The sequence below is a fragment of the Eubalaena glacialis genome, chromosome 8 (genome assembly GCF_028564815.1).
Source record: "Eubalaena glacialis isolate mEubGla1 chromosome 8, mEubGla1.1.hap2.+ XY, whole genome shotgun sequence".
In the NCBI taxonomy this organism is placed as follows: Eukaryota; Metazoa; Chordata; class Mammalia; order Artiodactyla; family Balaenidae; genus Eubalaena; species Eubalaena glacialis.
The window spans coordinates 16,881,333-16,901,708 of NC_083723.1; the positions used below are offsets into that span (position 1 = coordinate 16,881,333).

At 37.8% G+C, this 20,376-nt stretch overlaps 1 protein-coding gene across 1 annotated transcript in view; it reads left to right on the top strand.

Moving 5' to 3' along the window:
- The window catches only part of SLC26A3 (solute carrier family 26 member 3), a 28,352-nt gene extending 15,345 nt beyond the window's left edge, over window positions 1-13,007 (top strand). Inside the window, exons 12-20 of the mRNA XM_061197590.1 lie at window positions 100-206; window positions 1,502-1,571; window positions 1,663-1,755; window positions 3,087-3,182; window positions 6,448-6,681; window positions 8,129-8,183; window positions 10,841-10,983; window positions 11,107-11,172; window positions 12,984-13,007. Coding sequence (XP_061053573.1) covers window positions 100-206; window positions 1,502-1,571; window positions 1,663-1,755; window positions 3,087-3,182; window positions 6,448-6,681; window positions 8,129-8,183; window positions 10,841-10,983; window positions 11,107-11,172; window positions 12,984-13,007 — 888 coding nt within the window. The remainder of the gene's footprint in view (window positions 1-99; window positions 207-1,501; window positions 1,572-1,662; window positions 1,756-3,086; window positions 3,183-6,447; window positions 6,682-8,128; window positions 8,184-10,840; window positions 10,984-11,106; window positions 11,173-12,983) is intronic.
- The last annotated feature ends 7,369 nt before the right edge of the window (window positions 13,008-20,376 follow it).

Genomic DNA, 20,376 nt, shown 5'->3' on the forward strand with positions numbered 1-20,376 from the left:
TTGGGCCCTAGAAGTTCATGCTTTCTTATAGCTCTGGACCTAGGACACTGTACTTAAATGAGAGTAAACTGTAGTGTATGTGTTGCCTTCTTTTGACAGCTAATTTGGGTCATGACCTTCATCTTTGCCGTTGTCCTGGGCCTCGGTTTAGGCCTGGCTGCTAGTGTGGCGTTTCAGCTCCTGACTATCGTCTTCAGGACCCAGTTGTAAGTGCTCATTGTAGTCTGCATCCTTGCAGGCTTTGACCTGCCCAGGTCGGAGGAGAAAAGAACCTGTCACTTGTTAAGGGAAAAGCAGTTTAGCTGATAGGTATGCAAATCTATCAAGATTGGCTAAGTCTGGGATTTCCCTGGTGGTCCAGTGGTTAAGACTCCACGTTTCCACTGCAGGGGGCGAGGGTTTATCCCTGGTGGGGACTAAGATCCCACATGCTGTGCGGTGTAGCCAAAAAAAAAAAAAGAAGAGAAGATGGGCCAATCTGTTCTGCCTCACCCCAAGGCCTGAAGGTGCAAGAATGGCCCAGCCTTAGAGCATCAGCCAGATCCCGCCAGTTTCTGGTCTGCTCCCTGCTTTGACACCAATTCAAAGAAGTCATAAATCTCTGAGTCTGTTTGCCCAGCTGTAAACTGGTGGTAATTCTATTCTGAGCAGGTTTACTGTCTTTGTCTCAGACTTGTTACACATGGGCAAGTGTTTCTGAGAAGATTCTGAGATTCTCCGTGTCTGGGGGAGGGTTGTTGTTCCTCTGGATGGGTTGTTAGATTGGATTCCCACCTGAAAATCAAGGAGCTGGATTAGAGAACTTCTCAAAGGCCCCTCTCATCCCAAAATGCCACAAAAGCTACTTAGAATTCTTGATTTTTAACAGAATTCCAAACAGAATTCCAGTCCAAACATCTTTGGATTCTTAAATCTCTGCCATGTAATGTCACCACCGTGTGGTCACTCAGCCTATGTTGGATTACATGGCATGACAGAGAGATAAGGCTTGTTGGGATCTAAGGTGTTCTAGAACAGAAGGTGTTATCATAGTTAAGGTTGATCCTGGACTGATGGAACACATTTACGTTGAAATGTTCCTGCACTTTTTTATTCACTTATATTTTCATTCATTTCTTGGGGACCCATCAAACACAGAGACAAACTGAGTGGTCATAGGCAAATCATAATACTTCTCCATGTCCTTATCTATACAACAAGGTGACTGTATCTGCCTTATTTCACCCACTAACTGATATTCAGAATCAAAATGGCAAAGCATATGGAAGTGCTTTGTAAACTGGATGTGGTAAATGGGAGGAGAGGCACAGTTCCAGGAGCTGTGGGATGGTCAGTCAAAGAAGGTGTTTGCCCTCCAGGGCATGATGGCGTGAGGATTCCCCAACCTTTAAAATTTGGAAAAGTGAGCCTGCTTTGGGATGCTGGGAAAACATCGACGTTAGCCTCATAGGCCTAACATATATGCATGAATGATTCACCTGGTGTTGATTTTTCCCTACAGTCCCAAATGCAGCACGCTGGCTAATGTTGGAAGGAGCAACATCTATAAGAATAGAAAAGATTACTCTGAAGTAAGGAAAATTCATTTTTTTCTTTGATTTGCTGAATGATATTAATATAAATCTAATGGGCACCATCTAATATGACTTCTCTGCCTTACAGATGTATGAACCAGACGGTGTGAAGATTTTCAGATGTCCATCTCCTATTTACTTTGCAAACATTAGTTTCTTTAAGCAGAAACTTATCGATGCTGTAAGGTTTGGGGTTATTAATTTTTTTTAATTCCGCTGAATATCTAGGAAAGAAATGCTTGTTCTGTAACAGGAGTGTCATTCATTTCACATATGTTGAGGCTGGGTTGTGTTTGTGTTTTTGTATCCTATGTCCCAGTGCAGGTGGAACTACATTATAAGGCGTCCATTAATATGTTGGGAAATGAGACTCTTTGTATAAGGTCCAATATAGAGACCCTTTTTATTAAATTCTGCTATAAAGTAAAAAGATTTACCACAAGATTTTGGGCTGCTGGTTTTTAATAGATGGTCTCCTACAGATTTTCTTTGGGAATCAACTTCAGAAACAACACGAGTCCTTAATATTTGACTGCATCACTGAAGAGATTCAGGATAGCAAATGAATACTTATAAGTGAAATGAATAAATATAATATAAATGAATATTTAACACTAAATAACAACTAGTGTCCCTGGTAGACTGGAGAGAAGCTGACAAAGAAGCAGACTTCAAGGTTAAGAAACAAAAGCTCAGCACTCACTCTTTCACATGGCTTCTGGTCCACTCTGTACCTTGCATAGAGCTTCTGCCTTAAACCCTAACTATTTTTACTCATTTGTTATGCATCAAATATCTTTCTACCCAACAATTTTTTTTTTTTTACAAAAATGGGATCATACTGTCTATCTGGCTTTAGATACTATCCTTTTCACTCATCTTTCCATCTCACTACATTTTTTTGTCAATGATTTTTTTATTACATCATTTGATACTCCTTACTTATTACTCTGGAGCTAAATATTACCACAATAAGAACACATTTGTCTTGAAAAGGGGAAAAATGAACGTTACCCTCAGATCTAATACTAAAAGTATAAAATAAGATATATAATAGTAGATATTATAAAATATAATCATATAAATTTTAATAGAATAAAAAGTATCTAGAAGCAGGATACTAATTAGATGCCACTCATATTCAACAAATAGAAAAAATAAAATAAAATAAAATTCCCTAAGGGTTGTGTGGGCCAAAAACAAAAACAAAAACTTGAAATAGAATTTAGACCCATTAATGGATACTTTAGGGATAAAACCTGGATGGTACAGAGGTTTTTGAATGTTAACTGCATACAGGCTGAGCAGACCATAGGTCTGATACAATGCTCTCAATGATGATGTTTGGACCACTTTTAAATTTTACTTCGAATATCTGCTTTATGTGCCCCAATCCCTCAACCCATCCCACTTAATTATGCTATATAAGTAGAATTATGCTATTAACTAGAATTATGCTATATAAGTAGCAGAATATTCAGCATTCTTGTAACACAGCAATGGGCTTTTCAGGTTGGCTTTAGTCCACTTCGAATTCTTCGCAAGCGCAACAAAGCTTTGAAGAAAATCCGAAAACTGCAGAAGAAAGGCCTGTTGCAAGTGACACAGGTAAGCTTCTTGCCCACATTTCTGCGTATTATAGCTAAAAGCTTAGTAAAATGTAGTTCAAGAGGTTGGTTCCATTCCTTTAAATGAAATGCCGGGTAAACAAGGTACTTTGTGTGTCAATTAGTGTCATGTTTTTAAGGGTCTCCTTAAAATTGTATTCTCCTAAGAAATTTTTTATTCTCCAAATAAAACAGTTTACAATCCCATCACTTGACCCAACTTTGAATCTATGCTTCAGAAATTCACTACTTATCCTTGACATACAGTGTTTTGTTTTGTTTTGTTTAACATCTTTATTGGAGTATATTTGCTTTACAATGGTGTGTAAGTTGTTGCTTTATAACACAGTGAATCAGCTATACGTATACATATATCCCCATATCCTCTTCCCTCTTGCGTCTCCCTCCCACCCTCCCTATCCCTCCCCACCCCGCCTAGGTGGACGCAAAGCACCAAGCTGATCTCCCTGTGCTATAGGGCTGCTTCCCACTAGCTATCTATTTTACACTTGGTAGTGTATATATGTCCATGCCACTCTCTCACTTATTCCCAGCTTACCCTTCCCCCTCCCCGTGTCCTCAAGTCCGTTCTCTACGTCTGCATCTTTATTCCTGTCCTGCCCCTAGGTTCTTTAGAACTTTTTTTTTTTTAGATTCCATATATATGTGTTAGCATATGGTATTTGTTTTTCTCTTTCTGACTTACTTCACTCTGTATGACAGTCTCTAGGTCCATCCACCTCACTACAAATAACTCAATTTTGTTTCTTTTTATGGCTGAATAATATTCCATTGTATATATGTGTCACATCTTCTTTAGCCATTCATCTGTCGATGGACACTTAGGCTGCTTCCATGTCCTGGCTATTGTAAATAGAGCTGCAATGAACATTGTGGTACATGACTCTTTTTGAATTATGGTTTTCTCAGGGTATATGCCCAATAGTGGGATTGCTGGGTCGTATGGTAGGTTGATTTTTAGTTTTTTAAGGAACCTCCATACTGTTCTCCATAGTGGCTGTATCAATTTACATTCTCACCAACAGTGCAAGAGGGTTCCCTTTTCTCCACACCCTCTCCACCATTTATTGTTTGTAGATTTTTTGATGATGGCCATTCTGACCAGTGTGAGGTGATACCTCATTGTAGTTTTGATTTGCATTTCTCTAATGATTAGTGATGTTGAGCATCCTTTCATGTGTTTGTTGGCAATCTGTATATCTTCTTTGGAGAAATGTCTATTTAGGTCTTCTGCCCATTTTTGGATTGGGTTGTTTGTTTTTTTGATATTGAGCTGCATGAGCTGCTTGTATATTTTGGAGATTAATCCTTTGTCAGTTGCTTCATTTGCAAATATTTTCTCCCATTCTGAGGGTTGTCTTTTCGTCTTGTTTATGGTTTCCTTTGCTGTGTAAAAGCTTTTAAGTTTCATTAGGTCCCATTTGTTTATTTTTGTTTTTATTTCCATTTCTCTAGGAGCTGGGTCAAAAAGGATCTTGCTGTGATTTATGTCACAGAGTGTTCTGCCTATGTTTTCCTCTAAGAGTTTTATAGTGTCTGGCCTTACATTTAAGTCTTTAATCCATTTTGAGTTTGTTTTTGTGTATGGTGTTAGGGAGTGTTCTAATTTCATTCCTTTACCTGTAGCTGTCCAGTTTTCCCAGCACCATTTATTGAAGAGGCTGTGTTTTCTCCATTGTATGTTCTTGCCTCCTTTATCAAAGATAAGGTGACTGTATGTGCATGGGTTTATCTCTGGGCTTTCTATCTTGTTCCATTGATCTATATTTCTGTTTTTGTGCCAGTACGATACTGTCTTTTTTTTTTTTTTTTAATTTTTGGCTGCATTGGGTCTTCGTTGCTGCGCGCGGGCTTTTCTCCGGTTGTGGCGAGCAGGGGCTACTCTTCATTGCGGTGTGTGGGCTTCTCATTGTGGTGGCTTCTCTTGTTGCAGAGCACAGGCTCTAGGCACGCAGGCTTCAGTAGTTGCAGCACGCGGGCTTAGTTGCTCTGTGGCATGTGGGATCTTCCCGGACCAGGGCTCAAACCATGTCCCCTGCATTGGTAGGCAGATTCTTAACCACTGCACTACCAGGGAAGCCCACTACTATACTGTCTTGATTACTGTAGCTTTGTAGTATAGTCTGAAGTCAGGGAGCCTGATTCCTCCAGCTCCATTTTTCTTTCTCATGATTGCTTTGGCTATTTGGGGTCTTTTGTGTTTCCATACAAATTGTGAAATTTTTTGTTCTAGTTCTGTGAAAAATGCCATTGGTAGTTTGATAGGGATTGCATTGAATCTGTAGATTGCTTTGGGTAGTATAGTTATTTTCACAATGTTGATTCTTCCAATCCAAGAACATGGTATATCTCTCCATCTGTTTGTGTCATCTTTAATTTCTTTCATCAGTATCTTACAGTTTTCTGCATACAGGTCTTTTGTCTCCTTAGGTAGGTTTATTCCTAGGTATTTTATTCTTTTTGTTGCAGTGGTAAATGTGAGTGTTTCCTTAATTTCTCTTTCAGATTTTTTATCATTAGTGTATAGGAATGCAAGAGATTTCTGGGCATTAATTTTGTATCCTGCTACTTCATTGAATTCATTGATTAGCTCTAGTAGTTTTCTGGTAGCATCTTTAGGATTCTCTATGTATAGTATCATGTAACCTGCAAACAGTGACAGTTTTACTTCTTTTCCAATTTGGATTCCTTTTATTTCTTTTTCTTCTCTGATTGCTGTGGCTAAAACTTCCAAAACTATGTTGAATAATAGTGGTGAGAGTGGGCAACCTTGTCTTGTTCCTGATCTTAGTGGAAATGGTTTCAGTTTTTCACCATTGAGAACAATGTTGGCTGTGGGTTTGTCATATATGGCCTTTATTATGTTGAGGTAAGTTCCCTCTATGCCTACCTTCTGGAGGGTTTTTATTATAAATTGGTGTTGAATTTTGTCGAAAGCTTTTTCTGCATCTATTGAGATGATCATATGGTTTTTCTCCTTCAATTTGTTAATATGGTGTATCACATTGATTGATTTGCATATATTGAAGAATCCTTGCATTCCTGGGATAAACCCCACTTGATCACGGTGTATGATCTTTTTAATGTGCTGTCGGATTCTGTTTGCTTGTATTTTGTTGAGTATTTTTGCATTTATGTTCATCAGCGATATTGGCCTGTAGTTTTCTTTTTTTGTGACATCTTTGCCTACAGTGTTTTTCTTGGTCACAGTTCTTATGCATATTAGTATCCTTCCTCTCTTGCAGAAAGGATATATATGTACTGTTGATGGCTTTAAAGATTCTGACGAAGAGCTGGACAATGATAATATAGAAGGACTGGATCAGCCCATCAATACCACAGACCTGCCCTTCCAGATAGACTGGAATGCTGATCTTCCTGTCAACATCGTGGTCCCTAAAATCAACCTCCACAGCCTCATTCTTGACTTTTCAGCAGTGTCATTTCTTGACATTTCTTCAATGAGGGGTCTCAAAATGGTAATTTCTTTTTTCTGAATGGAAACAGCTAATCAGTCACTAAAGGTAAAAAAGGTGTATTTTTGGAAGGATGCTCCTTTAGATAACACATGCTTAAGTAGAAGTAAATTTTAATCTTAGAATATTTCATGGAGGGAGTGTTCAGAGAACTCTTTAAAAGTGCATTTCCCATGAGACTGCATATAATTTCTAATGTATGCTTATAGACAACAATGCTCATAATCCTATTAAATTCCAATTCTGCAGTGCCTTCAAATCCTTGCGGGTGTTGTATCTAAATTGTCCTGAAATAGAGGAGGTTTTGGGAAAAAGTGAAATAGTGGGCCTTTTGTTTTTATCCTCATCTGTCATAAGCCAGTGAGATTTCACTTGACTATATAACAATGTGTGGGTTTTTTTAAGTAGATATGCAAAAGAATAAATGTCACATGTGATTTTAAAACAGAACTTGTAACAATCAGGTTGAAGGCTGTTTTCTTCGCACAGTTTCGTCAGCATTTCTAAAATAATGAGTTTCTAACAGAAATGCAGAAACAGATATCAAGAGAATTTAAGAATTCCAAGTCCCCCTCTTTTGCTTGTTTTTTTTTTTTTTAAATAGATATCTGCCTACATAAAAACTGACCTAAGATCTATTAAGTATAGGTGAACTGGATATAAAATTCAAAAATAGGATCAATTTTATTTCCTTCAAACTTATCTTTAAAAGAAAATCTAAACATCACATAACTTTTGAGACTGCTTGCCTTTTCTTTTTCTTTGCTTCTGTCTGTTTATTTTAGCTTTGGAGAAAATACACATAAAGTTTATGTTTTGATCTTGGCAGTATAGCACAAAGGACGGGGACTCTGCCTTAGGTTTCCTTGGTTTCCTTAAGGTCCTAATTCTTACTTCAGCCCAGTAGAGGCTCTAAAAGTGTTTACTGATGATAATAGTGATATTAATGATCACTAAATTGATCAACAGTACAAGCTACTTTTCTTAACCTTATATGACCTTTCTCATATCACTACTGGTCTTTGTTCTTAGCCTAGAGACCAGGAAAACGGATAAAGATTCATTGGTGCTAGATACCTCCAGGCACTGTGGACAGGAATAATGAACAATGTGTATGGGTCATGGGGTTTTTTAACTTTTATATAGATAGAAAGCTCTAAGTCAAGATCATCCCATAGAAGAAACTTTTAAAATTAAATCAGAGTTCATCTTGTGAGTCAAGGCAGAACATTTTCCCATCATCCTTCCTTAGAGTTCTTTCCTTCGGATTTCTTTCTTTCTGTCATAGAGCCTTGTTATTAACTTTAGTATCTCTATACTATTGTCTCTTTTCAAAATGTAAAAGGCTCTGAAAACAACATATCACCCTAAGGCACAATTATGATAGTTTTCTTTATGATTCTGACAAGTGAAACTGTTCCCTAAGGAAGATCTACTTTCTTTTTAACAGATCTTGCAAGAATTTATCAGGATTCAGGTAGATGTGTATATTGTTGGAACTGATGGTAAGTTGTTTTGTTTTTATATTCTGACAATTTCTTCACTGCTAACTCTCAATCTAGACAGCTTCTCCAAAGAACAGGCACTTTTTATGATCACCAAGAAGGAAATCTAATTTGTAGATTTCCAATAGAAATCTCTAAGGAAACAGCATCTTTATATTTGAGTTGTGTCAATATGTAATTAACTTTACAGTTTGAATCCTAGTTTAACAGGCAGCAAAGGAGTGAATATGTAACCACTGTTTACCCTAAACTTCCTAGAAAAGTAGGCTTGTTTTCTCTTTTCCTCACCTCCCTTGATTCATCGGCCCATAATTACCTGGTTTCTGCTTCACCTCACTGATGAGGTTGCCCTTGCCAAGGTCATCAGTGATGTCCAGGTTGTCAAGATCAACCATCCCCATCCCAGCCTCATTCTCTTGGAGCTTACTTTAGCATTGACCCTTTCTTTAGCCTCTGTCTCCCTGACTTCTGCAAGACCATTCTTCTGAGTCCTCTCCCACCACTCTCAGAGCTCCACAGTGTCTGACATTGGTTCCTCTCCACGCCGCAGTCAGTCTTGCCCAAGGTTCAAACCTAAACCCTATAGTTCTAATTCTATCAACTCTTTCTAAGTCAATCTCTTAGCATGCTTATGACTGCAAGTATGTCTACAGGTTAATGAATCCGCTGACTACACCTTCAGCCCAGACCTTTCTTCTGAGCTGCAGACCCACGTATTCAACCATCTGGATGTCCTCCAAGTACCTAAGATACATGTATTCAAAACTAAATATATTACCTTCCCTCCCAAAACTACTCCTTCTCCTTTTCTATCTTGATCACTGCATCACCACATACCCACCCAGTTGCCCAAAGTAGAAACCTTGGAGCCGTCTTTAGTTTCTCCTCCCCATCCCTCTATATTCAGTGAGTCACCATAAATATTCCCTACTGAATCAGTCTCTTCCTCTCCATTTCTACAGCCTTAATCCAGATCCTTATCATTTCTCATCTAAGTCCTCTGCAAGAACTAATCAGTGTCCTTGTCCATGCCTAGAATATTCTCCCATCCCATTTTCTGACTCATCCCATTAATCTTTCTCATGAAACTTATAGTCTAGTGGGAAAGCCTGATAATAAACAAATAAAAAGATATTTCAGGTAATGATAAGCACTGTGAAGAAAAGAGCAGGGTTAAGAGACATAGAGCCACAGGGGTAGTGCTATATTAGACAGGTGATCAAGGATGTCCAGTAATGCGACATTTGAGCAGCGACTGGAATGAAGTGAGGGAGTCAACCTTGACAGTATCTTGGGGGAAAGCATTTTAGGGAGGGGGAGGACAAGTGAAATTGAGGGAGGCGTGAAATTGGCATCTTTAATTTTTTGCTCTCTACTGGCTCCTATCCATAAAATCTACAGATATACTCTAGTTTCAAGGCTTCCTTATAATTAAAAATATTCTCTTAATCTCAGTAACCCTTTAACCTCTTAAAACAATTTTGTTCTTTCTCCATCATCCCAGGTTTTTTAAGATTGTCCTTTCCTGCTGCCTCTGCTGCCTGGCATCCCTCTTGGTCCTTAACTAAGATCATCACCTTCCCTCTCACTGCACACCACCACCCACATGCATCCTGGGTTCTGGCAACCACAATGGCCTCCTCTCTCCCTCTCCCTCAGACACTGCTAGGTCTTGTCGATGTTGAAAGTTTGCCTCTGAACAGACTTTCCCACCTCCACCCTTTCATACCTTCTCTTCATCCTTCTTTCTCCAGATCCTAGGCATTCTTTTAAACAGTATCTGCTTCATCAAGTTTTCCCAGAATCCTGCCAAGAGGAAACAACCTTTACCCTTCTTTCTCTGAATTTCCATAGCACATGATCTGTGCCTCTCTTATTCATTCTTCAAAAATGTGAGGACCTACCTTGTGCTAGGCATTATTTAAGACCCCAAAAAAACATTAAAGAAAAAAATCAGATTGCTTCCTGCCTTTATGATTCTACAACAATTTCCCTTTCATTAAGATAGTATATAAGTTCTCTACCTTCACTCCAGGACAAGATTCATGCCTAACTTAGCTTTTGATCCTTCATATTACCCAGCCAGAGCTTTGCATATAGTAGACATGATGTAATATTTGGTTATCTGTGCAAACAATGCTGGTTAGTGCCTACAAGAACAGAATTCCTCAAAGATGACTGGAGAGGTAATGTACGGTGCCAAGGAAGATGTTTTCTGATAGCACCCAGCAGCTTTGGGAAAATGGACTAAAGTAAGTAACTAGTAAATCCAGAACCATGGCACTGGTCCATGAGTATACGTTCTATTTTGGCAGAATCTCAGCTTTTAGTAATAAGCTACATTTGATGCTCCAGTCATTAACGAGGGAGATTAACTCACAAGGCTCCTGCCTAAAAGTTTTTCTCATTTGAACCTTTTCCTTCTTTCTTTTTACATGAACACATTATATGTGTAATTTTCTTAGAAAGGTGTCCTTTAGTTCCAGAAGACATTGTACTAATGGTACACTGGTATCGTACCATTGCAACCCCTAAACACTTAACCAAACATCAGTGAAATGCACATTTGCAAATGGAAGTTCAAATCCCCGACCTCAAGGAGAAACCCATAGCCAAACAATTACTTCTTCCTCTAATTCTTTCTTTCCTCTCTTCAGATGACTTCATTGAGAAGCTTGCACGGTGTGAATTTTTTGATGATGAAGTCAAGGACTCAATATTCTTCTTAACAATCCATGATGCTGTTTTGCATATTTTGATGAAGAAAGATTACAGTACTTCGAAGTTTAATCCCAGTCAGGTACCAGCTTTTTGGCGACTTTCACATTTGTATAACCAACCATCTGTGCTTCTTAAATTTCCCTTTATTTTTCAACATTAAAAAAATATATTCCTAATCCATAATTCCATCCTGGTTTTTCAGGAAAAAGAAGCAAAACTTGATTTCACCATAAACACAAATGGAGGATTACGTAATCGGGAATGTCAGGTAAGATTCCTCAGCAGGTTTACCTGTATCTAGACATTAGGACAAAAAACTTTTTAAAATAGTGAGGCCTCTTCCAGCACACTGCAGGAAGTCCAGCACCTGTTTGAGCCTCTGTGCCTCATCCCTACAAAACTGAAGCGATAACAAAAAAAAAGAAAGAAAGAAAACTGAAGCAACGTCAATCTCATAGGGACTTTGCGGGGAAATAAGCTCAGACCAGTACAAAAAAAGGATGGAAAATAGTGATACTCGATCTCTTAGCACAATATTGAGCATAGAGAGAGAGAACGTTTTATGTTTTCAAAGTACTTACAACAAAGATCTTATTCTGGTCTTGTCAATCCATGAGGCAGGGAAGGAATTACTGTTTCCATCTACAGATGAATTCAGGACGGAGCTGAGAAGCTAATGTACACCTCCTGACCCCCAGATGCATGGGAAGCCCCTAGACAGTGCCTAGCCCAGCACTGAAAGTTAGGTTCCTTTACTTGCTTACTTGAAAGAGTTGCCAAATCATCATTTAACTGGATAGTGCCATTTCATTCTAGAATATTCATTTCTAGAATATTCACTACTATAAGGGACTGTCTCTAGTTTGGGAAAAGCAGAACTACAAATCAAAATGGGTATCTGCTGTAAGGCAAGTATATGGTAGGTGCATTACATTCATGATCTCAATCTTTACAACAATATGCAAAGAAGATATCTTCATTTCACAAATGAGGAAATTAGAAGGGCTCAGAGAGCTTAACTAATTTGCTTAAGGTCACACACCAAAGTGACAACAACAGGATTTGAAGCAAGATCTGTCTGATGTCAAGATCTGTGTTCTGCACATTATGTTACACGGGCTGTATTCTTTGGTGAAAAACTAATGGATGTGAGGGTCCTGGGAAAGAATCTAATGATTGTCTTCAAGTACGGGAAGTGGCTGGTGGTATTTCTCTTATTTGAAGAAAGGTCTAAGAAGAATAGCAAAAAGGAATTTAAATTAGAAATGAAGCAATGTATAGCATAAGATAAGCCTGGATGATTATTAAGAGTTTTATCAAACAGAAAAAGGTTAGATGAAAAAGCCATTCCAGAAAATTAGACCTGGTGGGGGAGAGGAGAGCCATGATTCTGTTTCCCAGGGCTGTTTTCCAGAAAACCCCACATCTAGCACCTTGCCTGAGGCCCCCATAAACAGAGCCTTACCAGAAACCCTCTGCCCAGTTGTTGGATTCAGAATTCTCACCAAGTTTTAAAGGATCAAGTATAGGAACAGAATTTAAATCTGATGTCCAATCAAAGCTTTAGAACCAACTGTCAAACAGAATGTAGTCAATACCATCCTGTACCTGTTTCCCTATATTTAAAAAAAAGAAACATTTAACATGAGCTCTTTGCATTACTTAGAGGAAGATAAATCAGCAGTCGTGGTTAGGCCACCAGTGGTGATTCATGTAAAAGCTGAGTGTCCCTGACCAGCACACATAGCCCCTTGGAGTTTGTATGGCCCCTGTAACAAATGTGAAGAAATATATTACTACAACACATTATATTGTTATTTTGGTTAAGTTAAGTTGGCCTTTGAAAGTACACTTCTATTACAACATGGCATCACATGGTTCTACGTTAACCAAGTAGTCGTGAAAGGTATTTGATCATTAAAATTGAAGACAAAAAACTTGTTGGTGACTCTGGTAAGTTCTAGCTCCCAATTTTAATCAGATTGACCACATTTACTCTTTTTAAATACAAGATATGATTATTAAGAGGGATAGAACTTAACAAGTCTTTTAAAGCAAGAACTTTCTGTCTTCTTCCAGGTACCCATTGAAACAAAATTCTAATCAAAATATAATTCAGAGGGATCCTCATCTGACTGTCACATAAAGAACAACTTTATACCCAGAAAGTTATTGATAAGTTCATACATTGTATGAAGAATATTTTTGTTTGAAAGAAATTATGTTTCAAACTTTGGAACGAGATTGTTCTAGCATGGTGTATTTTTCACATATCTAGTAGGCAATTATGTAAATACTCTTAATTTTATACCTTGTAGATTTATCAAAGGAAAATTATTTTGTTTGTACGTATTTTTATAGCACTGACAGATTTCCATCCAAGTCACTACCTTTGTGCATATTTTGCAGTGCATTTGCACCACTGCTTTGAATATTGTAATTTGTATAGTTCATACTAATATATATCCATTTAAAAAAATCAATTGTACAGTGGGTGTGTCTTGCTTTGTTAAATTTCTTGTTAGCTTTCTGAAACATGCTTGCTGTGGGTCCTCTTTATAGTGATCTGACTGGAAACCTGCTACATGAGAATCTTCTAAACCCCCTGCAATGAGACTTCTTTGCCCAGATTTTATGATTACTATAGCTTTTTAAAGCACTCAACCTCCTATCCAGATTTAGATACAATCCTTCTAATGCCCTATCTGTAACTATAACTAGTTTTTGACTCTTTCTTCACTGCTGGTCATTATTTGTAACTCACAGGGTAACAGCTCTAGAGCTCAATTCAGCTGGAGAATGAGATTCAGCATGTTTCTCTTTTTTGCTGGAACTGTTCTTGGTGCAAATTTGTATTTATTTTATGTAATAGAAATTAAACATCATCACCAACAGAAAAAGATTCAGTGGCCTCTGTTCAATATCAAACCACTTTGTCAATGCGAAAAGTTGCCCCAGTTGTTTTAGATCTCACCTCTGAATGTTTATTGTCAAAGTACCCGTCTATCCTTTGTTAATGTCTTTACTGAGAGGGCTTGTCTACTGGACTTAAAACCAATTACAGAAAAATAAAACAAAAGGCTTATTTGCATAGCTACTCTTAATTAAAAACTAGAATGTCAGCACTCTTTATAGCAACGTATCTTAAACTTTTTGAGTCACGGACACCTTAGAGAGCCTCATGTACCCTATGGACTTCGGGAAAAAAATACACATACACATATACCTTTGTATAGCATGCCCTATGAATCTCAGGTTAAGAGCTCTTCCTTTACAGAGGGCAGGGAGTAGAAATTGAAAGCATGAGCCTATTTAGTTGGTCATTTGGCTTGGGGGTGGGGCAAAAGCCTTACATAGAATTGTCACTGATGTCTGCATCTTCCCAAGCAAAGGTGCCCTCTACCCTCTTCTTGCCAACCAAAATGTCATAGAGCAGGAAGAAGCACTCCAATTACTGTGCCCCCATCACAATCCATTCAACCTTAACATCTTGAGTGAGGTTCACTTATCCTCATCCTTAAATGTTTTTTTTCTGAGGCCTCTAAGGTGGATATGCTTTGAGTAAGGGGTATGCATGGGGCTGGGCCTCTATTTGCCTGCCTCAGAGCAAATATCGGAAATTGACCAGGGCAAAGACTCTGATCCCTGATTTAGGAAGAGGCCAAGAGATTGCGTTGGAAGATAAAAATAAAACTTATGGGACTTCCTGGTGGCGCAGTGGTTAAGAACCTGTGTCTGCAGGGGACACAGATTCGAGCCCTGGTCTGGGAAGATCCCACATGCCGCGGAGCAACTGGGCCCGTGAGCCACAATTACTGAGCCTGAGCGTCTGGAGCCTGTGCTCTGCAACAAGAAAGGCCGCGACAGTGAGAGGCCCGCGCACCGCGATGAAGAGTGGCCCCCGCTTGCCACAACTAGAGAAAGCCCTCGCACAGAAACGAAGACCCAACACAGCCATAAATAAATAAATAAATAAATAAATACATAAATAAATAAAAATAAGAGAGTTCTCTGTTCTGCACTCCCCAAAAGTGGAAAAAAAAAAAAAAAAAAGAATCCGCCTGCCAATGCAGGGGACATGGGTTCGAGCCCTGCTCCGGGAAGATCCCACATGCCACGGATCAACTAAGCCTGTGCGCCACAACTACTGAGGCTGCGCTCTAGAGCCTGCGAGCCACAACTACTGAGCCCGTGTGCCACAACTACTGAAGGCAGCGCACCCAGAGTCCATGCTCCGCAACAAGAGAAGCCACTGCAATGAGAAGCCCACGCACCGCAAAGAGTGGCCCCCGCTCACCGTAACTGGAGAAAGCCCGCGCGCAGCAACGAAGACCCAACGCAGCCAAAAATAAATAAATAAATTTATAAAAAAAAAAAAAAAAAAGAAAACTTACAAAAAAGAAAACTTACACAAATCAGAGCGAGACTGAAGGGGAGAAGATATCCAGTGATGAACTGGGAGACAGAACCACTTGTGAAGAAACATATATTATTGAAATTAAGAAAGGTTGGAGCTCATACATACATGTTGAGTAGTTTATCTTCAAAATCATTTTCTAATGCTAATTTATGCATTTGATACATATTCTTGTTTAAACACAGTAACTTACCAGTTAGAAATGTAAATGAAATGTCTTAAATGCAAGCTGGACCATACACTGCATAAACAAGAGCAGAGAGAGGAATATTTCATATTTGTCTGCCATCTTCATCTGGACAACTACATGTTAAAACTGATCTACTGATCTTCTCCCCCTAATCTGTTCTACTAGCACCCTTCCACCTCAGTTAATGCCAACTCCAGCCTTCCAGCTGCTCAGGCTGAAAATTTTGTTAGGAAATTCTATTGACTCTACCTTTTAAATATGTCTAGTATCAATTCATTTAACTCTCAAAATAGCCCCCCTAAGGTAGGTACTATGTTTATCCTCATTTTTTAGAAAAGCAAAATAAATCAAGGCTCAAAGAGGGTAAGTAATTAGTCTAAGTTATATATACTTGCTAGTTCTATAGGTAGTAGAACCAGAATTCAGTCTAGATGGTCTGACTCCAGAGCCCAGGCTCTTAATCATTAGGAAATACTACCTCTTCAAAGAAATAAAAACCTATCTAAAAACTGATCTAGCACAAGGCAGGACTAAACTCAGGAACAAGATAGGTGCATTCTGCAGATTTGTTCCAAAGTCACTTATTTAGCATTGCACAATTAAATATACCCAGAAAAGCTATTAGGAAATATATTATTAATTTCAGAATCAAATAAATTATTTCTCTCATTATGGTTGTATATCTGTATACTTTTGTAATACATTTTTTAGTGTTTTTCCCCACCCTGGCCACTATACTTTGAAAAAGAACATAATAAAATCTTTTGAGGAAAATTCAGGGGTTACTATCAAGAACAATTCCTGGGTAAGTTAGAAATGTAAGCTCCTAATTAGCAGGGATCATATCTAGTTGGTTCATCATTATATACCCATGTCCATCATACATAAGTGCTTAATTTACATACATAAATTTTTATTATATGTATATATATCTCCATCCTTCCACAAGTCACCCACTTCTTTTTTAAAATATTTATTATTTATTTATTTATGCAGGCATGCATGCATGCCACACTGGGTTTTAGTTGTGGCACCCAGGATCTTGCTGCATGTTGCAGCATGCAGGCTACTTACTCGCAGCGTGTGGGCTTTAGTTGCGGCATGCGGACTCTTAGTTGTGGCACGCAAACTCTTAGTTGCGGCATGCATGTGGGTTCTAGTTCTCCGACCGGGGATCGAACCTGGGCCCCCTGCATTGGGAGCGTGGAGTCTTACCCACTGGACCACCAGGAAAGTCCCTCACCCACTTCTTGATACTTATGTCACCACCATCATCTCTTGTGAAAATGATTAAAACAGCCTTCTGACTGGCCTTCCAATCTCTGCTTCCCTCATCTGTTCTCAACACACAGCCAGAATAATCCTTTTAAAAGAACCAGATCATTCCACTCCTTTGCTCAGAACCCCACAATGGTTTTCCATGTCAGAGTAAGGTCAAAATCTTTACAATGGCCTAGGAAGCCTGTGATCTCCCCGTTCCTGCTGTCATTACCTCTCTGACCTCCTCTTACTACTCACTCATTCCATTCCAATCTCCTTGCTATTTCTCAAATACGCCAGGTGCAACCCCCTCTTTAAGGCCTTTACAGACCGTGTCCTCTGCTTGGAAAGTTCTTCCCCACATAATATACGTGGCTAACTGTCACCTACTTCAAATCTTTGCTCAAATGTCATCTTTTCAATGAATTCTACCCAGACTGCTCTATTTAAAACTGCAAACCTACCAACACCCCATTATCCTTACTTTCCCTTTATTCTCTAGGATTTTATCACACTTCTAACATGTTACATAATTTAACAAAATTTATGGTCATGTCTCTAAAGACTTGTGCATCCAAAGTGATTAGAATGGTGTCTAGCCAAATATCATGATATTGCTTATATGCAGAATCTAAAAAAAATTAATACAAATGAACTTATTTACATAACAGAAACAGACTCACAGAGAACGAACTTTTGGTTACCAGGGAGGAAGGGTGGGGGGAAGGACAGATTGGGAGTTTGGGACTGACACGTACACACTGCTATATTTAAAATAGATAACCAACAAGGACCTACTGTATAGCACAGGGAACTCCGCTCAACATTCTGTAATAACCTAAATGGGAAAAGAATTTGAAAATGAATAGATATATGTATAACTGAATCACTTTGCTGTACATCCGAAACTAACACAACATTGTTAATCAACGATACTCCAATATAAAATAAAAATTTTTTAAAAATGGCATCTAGCATATAAATGAATCTTTATATCTCACATGGTAGGTGCTCAGTACCTATTTGAGTATAGGCCATGAAATACTACATTTACCATGGATTAGGGTGCTTAACCAGAGGATGGAGCCTATTACCTAGTTGTCAGCTCTGCAACTAAAACAATTCACACACCAAAGTTATAACATGAGTTATCTCTGGAAGGGAAATGTTAATTGTGGTAGTGGTCAAGGGGATCTTTATTTGTAACACGACATATTTCTCCCAAAAGACTTACTGCTTGTATAATTGAAATGAGTGCAAATTTTAAAACAAAAAAATTAAAGATTTTGAAAGTAACACATAGGAAGGAAAGTAAAGTAAAAGTAAAGGGAGCAAGATTTTTCAATCTGAAGGAAGACAAAGGGAGAACAATTTTAAATGTAGATTAATAGGAATGGGCTTAAATACAATATGAAAGTTGGTGCTAACAACTACTTGGAATAGCAATGAGACATTCTCAGGACATAGATTAACATTTCAAAATGGTAGATTTTTAAAAAGACATGGTTCCACCCAAGTGTTAGAGCTAAACCCATGACCCACCATTGTTCATTTAAATCCTGTGATTCTGTAATGCCTAAAAATTCAAATTCTAAGGGAGATGAGAAAATTAAAGTTTGATACTAAAATGTTGCTTTAAAAATTCTGCCTTAATACTTTTTCCCTCAAAGATGGAAAACTGAAGGGGCATGAATCAAAACAAAAAATGTTTGAAAATTCAAATGTTTTTATTAGTATCATTACCAAGTATTTTAACTGGCTTACCTCTCTTTCCCCTTTAAACCTAGTATATCCAATATTGCTTTATTAGGTTGTGCATATATTGTAATAAGTAAAGTCTGCTTGGTCTAGGCCACAATTGAACAGATTACACTTACAAAAACCAGTGAAGAAAAATAAATCCACTTCAGTCAGAATATAGTATGATTATGTCAAACCTCAGCTAACATCAATATACCAATTTGATGGCTGATCTAATAGTCAGAAAAGTTTATTTTTGTTTCAGGTACTTGTGAGGTTTTTCCACGTACTTGTAACGCTTTTTCAAGAATGTTACGATATGTCTATACAGTTTTTCCAAAAAGATGTATGAAAGCTACTCTTCCAGTATGTTAGTAAGAACAAAGCGTAAAGCAGCTCTGTATACTTCATAAAGTCACCTATTTTGAGTTTAAAAATATGGTCAAATTATCTTTTACATTTATATTTCAGTGGTAGTATTTATACGATAACTTGAGCAAGTGGTTTTTACAGGGCAAGATGGATATTAAGTAGTTTCTTAGTCTTTGCAACTGATATTTCCCCAAAATACTATAGAATACTCTGAACAATCATACTTTAGAAATATTAACGTTCAACTTGCTGGTTTCAATCTCCAAAAACGTGAATCTATTTTACTGTAAAAGCTGTATCAACATGAAAAACTCTGCATTCTCCCAAATGTGTCATCATTAGGTAAAAATTCATCTAGGCAAAATAGTATTTATGCTTTCATTTTATTGTTTTTAAGAATTAAACTGCCACCTCAGTAGTCTTAAGAGCAATATAATGAAATATACATACATTTAATTTAGACTTATGTCCATCATAGCTTCAAAGGCTTCCCTGAAATAAGGCTGGGATTCACATCTTTTTCCTTAAGGAAAGAAACACTAACAGTAATTTTGTTATCCTTCTACCCACCCACCCTCATTCAAACAATAACTGGATGAATTCAAGTCTAACACCATTTTAAAAAATTGTCTGCTACAACACATTTCATGTGATCTGCCTTCCTGCATAACACATATTTCTTAAACCTAACCAAAAAGAAATCATTTTTTAAAAGCCTACAAGAATTCTCTTAACATGTGGAATTTTATCATGATATTAATTTTTTTGTCCAATACATAGGCTAAGTGGTTTCATGCCACATTCAATTCTAGTGAATTTCATTAAAACAGGTGAGCTCTTCATAAATAGTTGAGAAGCTTTAAAGTGAATTCGGCTATTTCCTATTACATGAATCCAAAAAATGGTCCTGGATTTTCAACAAGAGTATTTTAACAGCTCCTAAATAGGGCCATGAAACGGAATCAAGTTTGCACAGTCCAAGTACCTACAGTAATATGATAGACGCACTCACCACCATTTCATACTATTTCACTCCCATGCTTCTAATAACAATTTCTCACTAGAAATATTGCATTAACAACTGGACTCTCGAATTGCTAGGTGTGAAAAATCACGTACTTTCACTTAAAAAAAAAGTGTATTAGTTATTTTCAGCTGGTCAAGGTTGAAAGGGCCATTTATATAATTTCTAACTTCAGCTCTAAGTTCATAGATGACTTTGCATCTGATTATCCAAGATGAGAAGTTGTTTTGCCTGTTCCTGACAGAATTAAATGGTAAATTAGCAATCAGTTCACCCTTTGTCAAAAAGAAATGTTCTAAATTTATACACTACAAACTATTTAATAAATGGCATCTGCATACTACACATTTCATGTTTATAAGTTATGCACCATTTTAGGGGGGAGGAAGTACTTCACAGGGGTTTATTCAAAGGATACATAGTAATATCCTAAGAGTGTTGATTTATACATATGAGTTCTGTATAAACT